The sequence below is a fragment of the Sus scrofa genome, chromosome 13 (assembly GCF_054392235.1).
Source record: "Sus scrofa isolate SSC_HxYL_T2T_F1_AM1 chromosome 13, Sscrofa_HxYL_maternal_Yorkshire_Landrace_v2.0, whole genome shotgun sequence".
Taxonomy (NCBI): Eukaryota; Metazoa; Chordata; class Mammalia; order Artiodactyla; family Suidae; genus Sus; species Sus scrofa.
Window position 1 is genome coordinate 32515908 of NC_139395.1, and position 15744 is coordinate 32531651.

At 43.2% G+C, this 15744-nt stretch overlaps 1 protein-coding gene across 29 annotated transcripts in view; it reads right to left on the reverse strand.

The window, feature by feature from the left end:
- The window catches only part of OSBPL10 (oxysterol binding protein like 10), a 329934-nt gene that overhangs the window by 84594 nt on the left and 229596 nt on the right, over nucleotides 1-15744 (reverse strand). For 27 of the 29 annotated variants that reach the window (XR_014822673.1, XM_084987595.1, XM_084987602.1 and 24 more), the window contains one exon: nucleotides 6375-6585. Coding sequence is in view for 28 of the 29 variants with exons in the window: in XM_084987595.1 (XP_084843721.1) it covers nucleotides 6375-6585 (211 nt within the window). In the remaining variant the exon portion in view is untranslated. Of the gene's footprint in view, nucleotides 1-6374; nucleotides 6692-15744 lie in introns of all 29 variants that reach the window. The other 2 variants (XM_084987608.1, XM_084987609.1) reach the window with 1 other exon arrangement.

The following is a 15744-nucleotide window of genomic DNA, read 5'->3' on the forward strand; positions in this document are numbered from 1 at the left end:
TTGGCCAAACCCCAAAATGGAAAGAACAAACGCACCTGTCGTATTAACTGACAATCCCCACAAATCTTAGAAAAAGATGAAAAAGTTACTGGAGGGCAAGTTAGGAGAAGCGCGTTACATTCTTCTCTAGTTCTCCTCTCTTCAATCAACTACAACGTGTCTTGATCTCTGGCCCTGATTTATGTCCAAGGGCACTGCAATGTCCCAAGGCTCTGATCCCAAGTTCTCTCCTAACCCGCCCTTCACCCACCATTCACTGGCATCCAGCTCTGACCAGGCATTAGAATGTGCCAGTCTGGAGTTCCTGTCGTGGCTCAGTGGTTAACGAATCTGACTAGGAACCACCACGACGTTGCGGGTTTGATCCCTAGCCTTGCTCAATGGGTTAAGGATCCGGCGTTGCTGTGAGCTGTGGTGTAGGTTGCAGACGTGGCTCGGATGTGGTGTTCCTGTGGCTCTGGCGTAGGCCGGTAGCTAGAGCTCTAATTCAACCCCTAGCCTGGGAACCTCCATATGCCACGGGAGTGGCTCAAGAAATGGCAAAAAGACAAAAAATCTTAAAAATTAAAAAAAAAATAAAATAAAATGCGCTACTATTTAAAATAAATAAATAAATAAATAAATAAATAAGAATGTGCCAGTCTGATCACAGGTGTCTGCTCTTTCAACTATGTTCCCTAGATCCAGACTGCAAGAAAGGATCTACCCCCAAAGCACAGACAACAGAATACTCTAGACTCGGTTCCTGCTCCATCCATCCATCATATGCCTCCATCAAGATGCTGCAGTAGGAGTTCCTATGATGACCCAACAGAAATTAGCCCAATTAGTAGTATCCATGAGGATGCGGGTTCAATCCCAGGCCTCACTCAGTCGGTTAAAAATCTGGTGTTGCTGTGAGCTGTGGTGTAGGTCACAGACATGGCTCAGATCCTGAGTTGCTGTGGCTGTGGTGTAGGACGGCAGGTGTATCTCCAATTTTACCCCTACCCTAGGAACTCCCATATGCCGCAGATACAGCCTTAAAAAACCAAAACAAAAAAAAAAAAACAACCCTGTCTAACACAAGCCTTGACCCAAAAGCTTACTTTATTAACTTTAGCTACAAACTTCTCCATAAACAAGTTAAATGAAGTATTTCAGCCCAGCTTATCTTAGACGTAACATCGGAGGCAGGTCCAGGAGCCTGAAATGCATAGGTGGGAGCAGATGAACACTCAATAGTTCTGGACCTCTGTCCAGTTGCTCTACATGTCTGACGTAAAATCAGCATCAGGGAGCAACGTTTGCAAACAAAGGCTTCAGAGCCAACACACTCCCCAGAAGTATGCAACGAAAGCCTATAGAAGATATGATGCTGCAAGACCACAAATAAATTTTGGATTCAGAAAAGGGGCAGAAGGAAAACAAAAATCAGTGAAGGGGTCAGAAAGCAGAGAGACTTCAAGAACAACAGCCGTGGATCTCGGATGCGCAAGGTTCTGCGCCACCCTGCCCCTTGCACACCTAGAGGAAACCCTGACAGGGTTTGCTTTGAGATTTTGATTTCCATCAACCCAGCTTGTCACTCCTCAGATACAACCATTATGTTTTTACTGGTGGGAGTCAGGCTGCTAGGCCATTATCAACCTTAAGAGCCCTCAGGTTCTAAACAAAGGCATTTTATGGTGACACTCTTGAGGTCACTACATTCTCTTATTCTGCTCCCTGGAGATTCTAGAATTCTGTTTTAATTGCAGGCAACTATGATGCTTCAGGTGCAGGAAGTCATTCCATTTTTTCCCCCCAAATGTGTGGTGTGGCATAGATTTAATCAACACAGGCAAGATGTTTTAAAACCTAAAGGGCTAGGTTATGTGGAATATACTTTTTTAATTTTTTAATTAATCATTATTTTTGTATATAATGTTTTTTTCCCATTATAGCTGGTTTACAGTGTTCTTCCCATTCTCTACTGTACAGCAAGGTGACCCAGTTACACATGCATGTATACATCTTTTTTCTCACATTATCATGTTCCATCACAAGTGACTAGATATAGTTCCCAATGCTACACAGCAGGATGGAATATACTTTTTTAAGGGTTAAGAAGAAAAGGAAACAGGAGTTCCTGCTGTGGCACAATGGGATCAGTAGTGTCTCTGCAGCACCAGGACGCAGGTTTGATCCCCAGCCCAGCACAGTGGGTTAAAGGATCTGGTGTTACTACAGCTTCGGTTGCAATTGTAGCAACTGTGGCTCTGATCCCTGGCCTGGATCCGCCAGAGCCTACGAGGCAGCCAAAAAGAGAGAGAAGGGAAAAAAATAACCCTTATGATGCTTTGCTTCAAGCTCTATTTGCTGGGGGTAGACAGGGACGACAGGGAGACAGTCCCATGGCTGGCATAAAGGCAGAGACACTGCTCAGTCTCCTCTCCCCCACAAATAATCCCATTTCAACCTGTCACCACACATGGAATTCCCCCATGAGCTGTGTCCCTCTAGGACCCTTGAAAACAACAGAGACATGATGAAAATCAGCAAAGAACAAAAATTAGAAATTTGCTAGAAACCAGCCCTGAAGAAAAAGTTGTAAGAGATTCATTTTAGGACTATGAAAACAGTTGAAGTTTCTATCTAACCTTCTCAGGAAAAAAAAAAAAAAAAAAGCTTCTCAGAAAGAGCCCATTTAGTAGCAGAGGCTGGAAGGATGATCTGGTGTGAGAGGGATGGTAGTAAACTTGAAAAGCATCCAGTCTAAGAGATTTGTGCCCAAGACCCGCTGGGGTCACAGAGGCTCAATCCAGATCAGAAAAAGTCAGAGAGTCTCAGAATTAGAGTCTCACTTTTCAAGCAGAGAAGAGGGAAGGAGAAAAGCAGGATGGGTGCCTTCACTGTGTGCCTAGCCATATCCACCTCTCCCAGCCTGAATCCTGAGCCTGAACATTTTTCTTTTGTTACAGAGGACATTGATAGAGCAATTGGCAAAGTTTAGTTAGGTTTGCAGATTAGGAATAGAATTGTGTTCATATTAATTTACTGATTTTGACCACTATGCAATTATTACATAGGAGAGTATCCTGTGTGTGTGTGTGTGTGTGTGTGTGTGTGTATTTTTTTTTTTTTTAAGGCCACACCTGCAGCATATGAAAGTTCCCAGGCTAGGAGTCGAATCAGCACTGCAGCTGCCGGCTCACACCACAGCCAAAGCAACCCCAGATCCGGGCAGTATCTATGACCTATACCACAGCTCATGATGACACCAGATCCTTAACACACTGGGTGAGGCCAGGGATCAAACCCGTGTCTTCATGGATACTAGCCAGTTTCATTACTGCTAAGACACCTTCGGAACTCCGAGCGTCCTTTTTTTAAAAAGGAAATATATACTGAAATACACAAAAGTAAAGATATATATCAAGTTTGCACCTTGTTCTTAACTGGCTAGAATACTAAAATAGGCTTGTATATACAGAAAGAGATGGTGACGAAAATGTCATAAAATGGTAGCATTTGGGGAACTTGGAGATTTTTGAGCATTTTTCATATTATTCTTGCCATTTTTCTAGAAGTCTGAAATTATTTTCCAAAAATGTAAAGAAAAAAATAAATCCAATCCTTCCCTGAGAAACTTATGATGTGAGCAAGACAGGGTTCCCTGGCCCCAGTTTGGGGGAACCTGGAGTGCACTGAGTGGGTTGTTCTAAAATGAACAAAGGACCCCAGGCTGCAGAAGGCATTTTCCCACCCCTTGCCTCAGCTCTGCCACATAGCTGTGTGGCCTCAGTGAGACATTTAACCACTCTGAGCCTCATCATCTCATCCACATGATGGGCATACAAATACCTACTTGGTGAAGGTTTCAGAAAATGTGTAGAAAAAGCCAAACACTGATAGAATCAGAACTCAGTAAATGATAGTGGGTAGCAAGGAAAGAAACCCAAATTACGTTACCTTTATACAGTCTGCTCGCTTTTAACCTCAGTGAAGCGGGTGGGGGGCGGGGTTAGAGAGGACCAGAGGCAAGCAGGAAGTAGAGACCATCCCTCATAACCCAGCTCTACATTCTACCACCTGAACTGCCTCGTTTCCCATCAATTAAGTGAACCCTGGGCAACAAAGCTCAATGAGGCTTCAATTCATCTCAATTCTAATACTTTGTAATTATATCTGACATGAGCAATCTCAAGCCATTTTCACCTTTATCATGTAATTTAATCTTCTCTAATATCTTTCTATCTGCTTATCGATTAAACCCTCCTTCAAAAGGATTGGAGCATCCTACAAGAGTTTATTATTACCTCTAGCTGCTTGGTAAAGAATTAGAAATGGAGTTCCCATAGTAGCACAGCAGAAACGAGCCCGACTAGTATCCATGAGGATGCGGGTTTGATCCCTGGCTTTGCTCAGTGGGTTAAGGATCCCGCGTTGCTCTGGCTGTGGTGTAGACCATCAGCTGCAGCTCTAATTTGGCCCTTAGCCTGGGAACTTCCAAATGCTGTGTATTCCAGAGAAATGCTTGCACAGGTCCACGAGGGGACACATGAGGGGAGGGCACCTGCTGCAGCCAGGTGGGTGGGGCAGAGAGCAGGAGGCTGCATACAAGAGAGTGTAGGGTGAAAACCTGGGGGACGAACCCTACAGGCAGAGGTAGAGATAGTGGACTAGGTGTTCCTGTCGTGGCACAGCAGAAAGGCATCCAACTAGGAATCATGAGGTTGAGGGTTTGATCCCTGGCCTCACTCAATGGGTTAAGGATCTGGCATTGCTGTGAGCTGTGGTGTAGGTCACAGATGCGGTTCGGATCCCACGTTGCTGTGGCTGTGGTGTAAGCTGGCAGCTGTAACTCAGATTTGACCCTTAGCCTGGGAACCTCCATATGACATGAGTGCAGTCCTACAAAGCAAAAAAAAAAAAAAAAAAAAAGCCGACTAGATGCCACATGGCAAGGGATCTTAAAAACACAACACTGAACTACACCCCAGGGAACTATACTCAATATCTAAAACAGGTGGGTGTTTTCTCATTATGGGAATTTCTACAAAAGATCTCATTCTAAATGAAGTGCTTAGGAGTTCCCTGGTCATGCAGCAGGGTTAAGGATCCAGCACTATCACTACTGTGGCTTGGGTCCCAGCTGTGCCATGGGTTCAATCCCTGGCCCAGGAACTTCTGCAGGCAATGGTCAAAATAAGTAAGTAAACAAGTAAATAAATAAACTATTTAGTCTCCATGTGAACTATATGTAATATGCTATGATAAACCATAATGAACATGAAAAAGAATATATATGTATCACTGAGTCGCTCTGCTGCACAGCAGAAATTAACATTGTAAATCAACTGTATTTCAATTAAAACAAACAAACAAACAAACAAAAACACTGAGGGAAAAATTCACAAACAGAATGAAATGCAGAATGGGGTGCCAGCAAGTCAAAGCAGAGTTCCGCAGTATCATATGAACAGGTTAAATTGTTCATAGGATGGCACATGGCTAATTGGTAAAATAGAAATAAAAATCTATCTCAAGCTAGGTTGGGAAGGAAGGAGGGATAGAGAAGCACTTGGATAAAGGGAGAGATGGATGGATTTAAAGAAGAAAGCCATAAAAGAGAAGAAAATAATGCTACTTGCAGCAACATGGATGGAACTAAAGACTCTTACCAAACGAAGTCGGTTAGGAAGAGAGAAACAAATACCGTATGATATCTCTTATATCTGGAATCTTAAAATACGGCACAAATGAACCTATTTACAGAAAAGAAACAAACTCATGGACTTGGAGAACAGACCTGCAGTTGCCGAGGGGGAGGGGGAGGGAGTGGGCTGGATTGGAAGTTTGGGGTTAGTAGATGCAAACTAATGCATTTGGAGTGGATAAGCAAATGAGATCCTACTGTGTAGCACAGGGAACTATATCTAATCACTTGTGATGGAACATGATGGAGGATAATGTGAGAACAAGAATGTATCTGTATGTATAACTGGGTCACTCTGCTGTACAGCAGAAATTGGCAGAACGCTGAAAATCAACTATAATAATTAAAAGAAAAAAAAAATAAGGAGTTCCTGTCGTGGCTCAGCAGAAACAAATCTGACTAGTTTCCATGAGGACGTAGGTTCGATCCCTGGCCTCCCTCAGTGGGTTAAGGATCCAGTGTTGCTGTGGCTGTGGTATAGGTTGGCAGCTGTAGCTCCAGTTTGACTCCTAGCCTGGGAACCAGCATATGCCATGGGTATGGCCCTAAAAAGGCAAAAAGAAAAAGAAAAAAAAAAGAAAAAAGAAAAAGAAAGGAAGGGAAGAAGGGAAGAAGGAAGAAAGGAAGGGCACCCACGCGCACCCCCAGACCAAGCTTGTCTGCTAAGACAGGGCAGCAGGTGGGGAGGGCTTACCTGAGGCCCCCGGCCTGTGGCTGGGCTGGGCTGCATGGTGCACACTCTGCTGGAGCAGGCTGAGGCACTCGCCGAGGCAGCTGAGGGTGGCCGCCGAGGTGGCTTTCAGGAGCAGCAGGTCCTGGTCCAAGGAGGTGAGAGGGCCAGAACCTGGCAGAGACTCAATGGCATGCACGAGGTTCTTCTGTTGTCCTTCCACCTGGCTCATCATCTATGGGGAGGGAAGACAGCAAGCAGGTGAGAAGAGGAAGCCCTCCCCTGGATAGGTGGGGAGCCAGCACTTAAGCCACAGGAGTAGATAAAAATACAAAGAGAAACTATCCCACCCAGACTACAAGCCACAGGAGTAGGAAACAGCAACTCGAAGGGCACTCAGTGAATGTCCTTCCTTGGATAATGAAGTCCTGGGTGAAATCTATCCAGGTCTATCTACCCAAATGCAAGCCTCTGCAGTTCCATTCATAGGAATTTTTCTTTTTTTTTCATTGTAGGGCCGCACCCACAGAATATGGAAGTTCCCAGGCTGGGGGCCGCATTGGAGCTGCAGCTGCCAATCCATACCACAGCCAAAGCAATGCCAGATCTGAGGCACATCTGCGACCTACACCACAGCTCACTGCAACGCTGGGTCCTTAACCCACTGAGTGGGGTCAGGGATCGAACCCACATCCTCATGGGCACTTAACCTGTTGCGCCACAACAGGAACTCCTTCACAGAAGAATCTGGGAACTTTAGAGCTGAAAGGGACCATCAGGGACATATGGGCATGTCATTTCACAGATGTCCTAAAAATAGAAGTTGTGTAACCATATTTAAGGTCCTTGGACTGTACGGAAGGTTATTGAGACAGTGGACAAGTGTGGCTTTGCCTCAGATCAAGGTTAATTCCTTGCTTTCCGCCCCCAGTTCCAATCCTGGCGGTTCTATGCAAAGTTCAAGAAACAGAAGTGAGATCTGGGGCTGGCATTTGTGGGAGTGAGACCAGAGAGAAGCCAGTGCTGACCTACTCTGACTCCAAAATGCTGCAACAGTCCGGACTTCCTTAACACTGTGTTGAATGCCAGGAGGGGGAGAAAAACCAGGAGTTCCAGAGCCAGCCCTGCTCTATGGCTGAAGCTGTAACAAACCAGAAACCATGTGTTGTTGCTTGGCTTCAAGTCATAAGCTAGACAGGCAGTAGACTAACCATATCTCTGAATGGACAAAAATGAGGAGAAAGGAACTCAACAACTAGAAAAGGACTTCACTGGTTAGCTTGTGGAATTCATCTCCCTCCTGTTTTACAAAACTTATCTCACTGAACAAGGTGACTGCCTACATTGCATGGCTAGGAAATAAACAGGCTTGCTGATACATGGAGTGGCTAAATCAGCCAAGGTCAGCATCAGAGGCAGGTATCAACTCTCATTGTCCAGACTCTGGTCCACAGTTCTCTAAGTGTCCCCCATAAAAGGTGTCCTTTACCTGAAGCAATAGCTCCTACTTTGTTGCTGTCATCCCTGGAGTTACCATCAGGATGCCACCAGCTAAGGAGAAGCAACAGTTCTTTAAGGACCACTGAACACAAAACTCATCCCATGCTTGAGCTTATTTTTCTATTTTCTTTTGAAGACAAATATCTGCTGTTTTCTATCATTCTGTGTAGTCATCCATTTTTTTAAAAAAAAAGCTCCTCTACTGTAATCCTACTTACCAAAATAGGTGCCATTACTTCAAGAACTTTTTTTTTTTTCCATTTATATGGAGTATAGTTGACTTGCAATGTTGCATTAGTTTTAGGTGTAGAGCAAAGTGAATCAGTTATACACATACATATATCCTTCTTTTTCAGATTCTTTTCCCGTATAGATTATTACAGAACATTGGGTAGACCACAACAGACCTCTGTAATAACAGACCTTTTTCATCTATTTTATATGTAGTAGTGTGTATATGTTAATCCCAACCTCCTAATTTATTCCTCCTCCACTCACATTTCCCCTTTGGTAGCCACAAGTTTGGTTTCAAAATCTTCGAGTCTATAACTGTTTTTTAAGTTCTTTTGTATTAAATTCCACATATTAGTGATTTAATATGATATTTGTCTTTCTCTTTCTGACTTACTTTACTTAGTATGATAATCTCTAGGTCCATCCATGTTGCTACAAATGGCATTATTTCATTCTTTTTTATGACTGAGTAGTATTCCATTGTATACAGGTACCACATCTTCTTTATCCATTCCTCTGTTGATGGACATTCAGGCTGCTTCCAAGTCTTGGCTACTATACATAGTGCCTTAATGAACATGGGGGTGCATAGATCTTTTCCAATTATGGTGTTCTCCAGATAAATGCCCAGGAGTGGGATTCCAAAAAGTTTTTTTTTAATATCAACATTAAACAATAAATAAGAAAGTCCTACTGTATAGCACAGGAAACTATATTCAATATCCTGTGATAAACTATAATGGAAAGGAATTTTTTTAAATGTAAAAAGAAATTAAACATATTACCCACCCATTCTCTGGCAATGCAAATTATTTTCTGCAGATCACAGAGGTTATACCTAGCCATTCTGGCTCCTCAAAATGTACTTGGGACATAATAGGGGCTCAGTAAGAATTCATTTCTTTCTCAGGTCTTTGCTAAAGAGTCACCCCCACCCCCCGGGAAAGCTTCCTAAACCACATATTTATTTTTTAAGCATTTTAAAAATTATAGTTGATTTACAATGTTGTCAATTTCTGCTTTACAGCAAAGTAATCCAATCATACATACATACACATTCTTTTTCTCATACTATCTTCCATCATGTTCTATCAGAAGAGACTGGATATAGTTCCCTGTGCTATATAGTAGGACATTATTGCCCATCCATTCTCAATGTAAGAGTTTGCATCTGCTGACTCCAAACTCCCGTTTCGTACCACTTCCTCCTCCTCCCCCCTTAACAACCACAAGTCTGCTCTCCATGTCTGTGAGTCTGTTTCTGTTCTGTAGATAGGTTCACTTGTGCCACATTTTAGATTCCACATATAATTTATATCATATGGTATTTGTCTTTCTTTCTTTCTTCACTTAGTATGAGAATCTCTATTGCATCTGAACCACGTAATACAAAATCACATGTACAACCCAACCCTTGGCACGCCCATCCTCCTTCCCAACTTATTTTTCTCCATAGCCTTTATCATGTTCATTTGTGCTAAGGTGAAAGCAGGGGCCATTCTATCTGTGCTATTCACGGATGGATCTCAAGTTATTGGTTGAATCAATGAATGAAAGAACTCCTAGGTTCTGTCTTCTCTCGCTGAGGTTCAAGGGAGTCTGCTAATGACACGAAGTCTACAGAAATCATTATAGCCAATTAGCATGACATGGCAGAAGATTTAGTAAAAATAATACCTCTATAATCAGTTTAAGTTTGTCAAGAAATGTTTACATTTAACATTGAAAAAAGAGGAAATGTAATTTGGAATTAATAGATACATACCACTATACATAAAATAGATAAAGAATAAGGAACTACTGTATAGCACCAGGAACCATATTCAATATCTTGTAATAACCTATAATGGATAAGAACATGAAAAAAAATTATATATAAGTAAAACTGAATCATTTGCTGTACGTCTCAAATTAAAACACTGTAAATCAATTATACTTCAATTTAAAAATAATTTTTTTAATTTTTAAAAATTTTGAGGTTCCCCCGTGGCACAGCCGGTTAAGGATCCAGCATTGTCACTGCCACAGCTAGGGTTCGATCTCTGGTTGGGGAACTTCTACATACTGCAGGCATGGTCAAAAAAATTTTTTTTAATTTTAATTGAAAGATCAAATGTTTTTATACTCTGTGACAGTCAACTCTATAGAACTGCTAACATTTAGGGAGAATTCTGATTTCAAGCTACTTGTAGTCAGCATTTCTGTAAATTCCCACCATAAAATCTTGTCTTAGAAAAATGATGTGTTGAAAGGGAAGAAGAAAATATAATGATGAAACGTATAGTGTATTATGTTCTTGACTGTTATGGATGGTGCCATAATGCTTAAGAGAAAAGATGAGTAAAATGAAGCCATTAACTAAGGAATATATTTGTTTTTAATCAACGAAAAAGACGACTGTGTTCCAATTACACAATATAGGATAAACACTTGTTATTCCACATAATATGCAAATCTCAGGTAATAAAAACACAAAATTGACTTTTGGAATCTTCTACTCTAGTACAACAGAGTCAGATTCCAAGATAGAAGGCATACCTCTGCACTCTGGAAAGTATTCAACAGTGTTCATGGAGAGCCTATTGCCAGTGCCACAGGGAGGACAGCCTTCGAGAGGGGACACCTGAACTGGCAGGGAATGGACTGGATAGCTGCAATGATTCAGAAAAACTAGCACTGAGTGGGAGGGGGTGGGGGCACCACATGTCCCGCAAGTCAGGGCACAGTCCCACACAAGACTTTTCCTGCTCAAAATGCCAACAGTGCCCCCTTGAGTCACTCTGTGCTAGTGACACACCAGGGACCAGGCACTGGATGGATTTCAGCATCTTTCTTGGTAAACTGAGCACTAGAAGTAAAATGAGTCCAGCACAGTGCCTGACACACAGTAGGTGCCTAGAGATTCATTTTCTTCCCATTGTCCATGTGATGCAAAACAGAACTCTAGTCTTGAAAGACACAGTTGATGCCAACCTTCACTGTATATGAGCTCCATGAGGCTCCAAAGGAAACTGAATGAGGAATTCCCGGTGGCCTATCAGTTTAATGCCTAGGATCCAGCGTTGTCACTGCTGTTGCTTGGGTTCAGTTCCTGGTCCAGGAACTTCTGCATGCCATGGGCACATTTAAGAAAAAAAAATTTTAAAGAAAAAAGCAAATTGAACAAATCCTGAAAGCAATGTGAAAGTCCCAGCCTCCGGGCACTGTAAATCACAGTTACAACTGCTCTGACATTTCTATGACTGCGAGGCACTGATGAAGGGCCTTCATCAGACTTTGGAAGAACAAGTTCTAGCTGTTTCCTTATCTAATTTTAAAGAAGGGCACATATGAGAAAATGAATGTGGCGCCACAGAGCTGTATGCGATTAAAAAAAACGCCAGCAACAAAGTCTCAAAGCAGTCCTCTCACCCCTGCAAGGTTCCCACAGGCTACCAGCCTTAGAACAGGTTGAACCACTAATTTTAAAAGGCACATGTTTCATTTCTTGCTGGCATTTGGCTCCCACAATCTGGCACATCACCCCCATTGTAACAAGGGTGCAAAATGGGAACACTGTGTTCAGAGACCCATCCCCTGGAAATGTCAACTCTGAGGCTGTGAAATAGACCAACTGTAGGTCAAATTCAACTTCACCAGGACAAAAAAACTTCCTTTTGGACTTTTTAGGGCCACACTTGAGGCATATGGAAGTTCCCAGGCTAGGGGTCAAATCAGAGCTACAGCTGCCAGCCTACGCCACAGCCACAGCAATGCAGAATCCAAGCCATGTCTGTGATCTACACCACAGCTCATGGCAATGCTGGCTCTTTAACCCACTGAGCAAGACCAGGGGTCAAACCCACGTCCCCATGGATACTAGTTGAATTTGTTACCACTGAGCCACAGCAGGAACTCCCAGGGAGAGAAAAATTCTATAGCTCAGTTCTCAGAGCACAAAACAATAGCATATGTGCAACAAAATCAAAGGATAGGGGAGGAGTTCTCTGGTGGTCTAGTGGTTAGGACTCAGCGCTTTCACCTCTCTGCGACCTGGGTTCGATCCCTGGTCTGGGAACTGAGATCGCATATCGAGCTGCTGCATGCCTCCCCCAAAAATCAAAGCATAGGTTAATGCTAATAAAGTCCATGGCTGCAGAGGTCATTACGTTATTTCAGTGAAGCTAAAACCAAAGCTGAAAGACCAAAACCCCGTGATATCCAATTCAACAGGAAATTCAGCTGAAGAGGGAGCTGGGAGCTGGAGCGGGGGGTGAGGGGGCAGGGGCTTCACTCGCCTTGATTGCTTCAGACTGTCCTGACCTGCAGAGAGGTCCTCAGAGGAGCCAGAAAGGTCCAGCCCTGCCAGGCAAAACGTCACGAATACCAGCGCCTCACTCAACCACCAGTTGCCAAAGCATCAACGTCAAGCATAGATTTCTCCTAATGTCACCGGGGCTGCCAGCCTTGCTTGGCCAAGTCTCCTGGGCTCACAGACCCTGTTACCTGCAGTAACTCAATCCGTCCTGCTTGGAAGGAGACCAGACAATTCGATGTCAACCTCAAGGTGGCCTTGGTCTGGCATTTCTTCTCAGTCTGGCAGAATTCCAGAGCCCCTGCTAAGTTCCCCTCTGGGTCAGGGAGCTGTCCTTGGCTAACTTAGGCACTTTCTTCACTTGGTAAAAGTCCCCGTCTAAGCTTAAAAGCCAGGCCTCAAAGACCTTCGAATGAAAACTAACCAACAATCAATCAATCTCTCCCCCCCACCCGCCGACACACACACAACTTACTGTCTCCATTACCAGAGATTTACGGGAGTTCCCTGGTGGTCTAGAGGTTAGGAGCCCACAGTTTTACCCTTACAGCCTGGGTTCAATCCCTGCTCTGGGAACTGAGATCCCACATCAAGCTGCTGCACGTCACAGCAAAAAAAAAAAAAAAAAAAAAGATTTACTATTCCACTATCCTCGTTAGCATTACTTTACTATTCCAGATTCCCCAGAAATGGCTTGACAGCTCCTTACAGAAGCTTCCTGAAACATCCATCAGCTCCTTGATGAAAACCATAAACATACTGAGCGCCCCCTAAAATTCATTAAATCCTTTGTCTCAAAATCTCTGCTTTGTTTCCACCAATCCTTAGCTGTTGTATCTTTTTTTTTTTTTTTTTTTTTTTTTGTCTTTTGTTGTTGTTGTTGTTGTTGCTATTTCTTGGGCTGCTCCCGCGGCATATGGAGGTTCCCTGGCTAGGGGTCCAATCGGAGCTGTAGCCACCAGCCTACGCCAGAGCCACAGCAACGCGGGATCCGAGCCGCGTCTGCAACCTACACCACAGCTCACGGCAACGCCGGATCGTTAACCCACTGAGCAAGGGCAGGGACCGAACCCACAACCTCATGGTTCCTAGTCGGATTCGTTAACCACTGTGCCACGACGGGAACTCCTGTTGTATCTTGATATGTATCTAACCAAGTCCCTGTAGAGTAAACCAAACTTCTAACTCTCAGATTCTGACCTCGCCCTCCTGGGGAGGAAACACTGCCCTGGGAGGGTGTGCTTTCCCTGCAGCATGAACAATGAAATCCCTTTGCTTGGTCCACGGTGGTGGTGTTGACATCTGGGGAGGCAACATTCTGACCTCCACAGCCTTCCTTCAAACTTCGGAGTGCTGGGGCCCAGTCAGTGCTGGTCTCACTCTAACAATTGCTCCTTCTCGCTGCCTGGCTCACCTGACTCTCAGCCTACCTCCTGCACTCCCTGGTCTTGATCTCCTGTCCCACCACTTGGCATGAGATCCATCTGGAACATTAACCTGCCAAGAGCTTCCCAATAACAAGTTGTTGTTTCTTTTCTTTTTTTTTTTTTTTTTTTTTTTTGTCTTTTTAGGGCTGCACCTGAAGCATGCAGAGGTTCCAAGGCTAGGGATCGAATCAGAGTTACAGCTGCCAACTTGCACCATAGCCACAGCAATGCCAGATCTGAGCCATGTCTGCAACCTTCACCTGTTTTAAAACAGGTGGAAAATATACTATTATGGGTTGAATTGTATCCCTCCAAAATTCATATGTTGATGTTGAGGAACTCCCTGGTGGCCTAGCAGTTAAGGATCCAGTGTTGACACTGCCGTGGTGCAGGCTTGATCCCTGGCCCAGGTACTTCCACATGCCATGGGTGCGGCCAAAAAAAAAAAAAAAAAAAGAGGCTCTTGCTAATGTAGTAACTATATGAAGAGTTGGCCGTGTTAATTAGCTCAAATGTGTAAATTATTTCTCCTCTCTGACAAATCACAATTTAACAAAATTCTCTGTAGGTAAATCTCACCATAAATGTGCAATGGTTTTCTTAAAATAAATTGCTAGAGGAGGAATTGCTGGATGTGAGGGTATTTAACATTAATTTTTAACACTCTTGAAAAATACTGTCAGCTCACCGCCGGGAAAAAAAAAATGCCATCAATTTATATTCTCCCAACAGTATGTGAGCTGTCTTCTTTCCTAGCACTCTCAAAAAATAATCTTTTTCTTGTAACAAATTTCATAGACAAAAAAAAAAAAAAACTCCCTGAAACAAAAACCATTATTTTGTTTTCTTTCAATTCACTGCACATATCCCTGACCAATATGGGGTAAAGAAAGGTTAAGAAATTTCCATACCCAACAATGAGTAGTAAATAATTCCTGGAGACCTAATAGACAGTATAATAAATATAGACAACAATATTATACACTATAATCATCAAAGGTGCTAAGTGACTAGAACTTAATTATTCCAACCACTAAAAACAAAGGATAATTATGTATTATGACAGCGGTGGTAAATATCACTGTAATGACAATCCTCCTATTACTCTATATACATGCACCAAATTAACATGCCTTACACCTTAAATTTACACAATGTTACATGTCAAATATGTTTAACAAGAAGTTTCCATAACCAGTAAAGGAAATTCAAGCAAATAAGACAAAGGAGGGAGATTAGGAGTTTGGGACTACCATATACACACTACTACACATAAAATAGCTAATCAAGGGAGTTCCTATGGTGGCTCAGTAGTAACGAACCCAACTAGAATCCATGAGGATATGGGTTCAATCCCTGGCCTCGCTCAGTGGGTTAAGGATCCAGTGTTGCCATGAGCTATGGTGTAGGTTACAGATGCAGCTTGGATTTCATGTTGCTATGGCTGTGGCGTAGGCTGGCAGCTGCAGCTGTGACTTGACCCCCTAGCCTGGGAACTTCCATCTGCCACAGGTGTGGCCCTAAAAAAAGGCAGAAATTAAAAACATTTTTTTAAAAAATAAAATAGCTCGGAGTTCCCGTCGTGGCGCAGCGGAAATGAATGACTAGGAACCATGAGGTTTCAGGTTTGACCCCTGGCCTCGCTCAGTGGGTTAAGGATTTGGTGTTGTCATGAGCTATGGTGTAGGGCACAGACACGGCTTGGATCTGGCGTTGCTGTGGCCGTGGTGTAGGCCAGCAGCTGTAGCTCCAATTCAACCCTTAGCCTGGGAACCTCTATATATGCCCCAAGTGCGGCCCTAAAAAGCAAAATAAAATAAAATAAAATAAAATAAAATAGCTAATCAACATGGACACACTGTACAGAACAGGGAACTCTATTCAATATTCTGTGATGACCTACATAGGAAAAAAGTCTGAAAAAGAACAGACATAATTA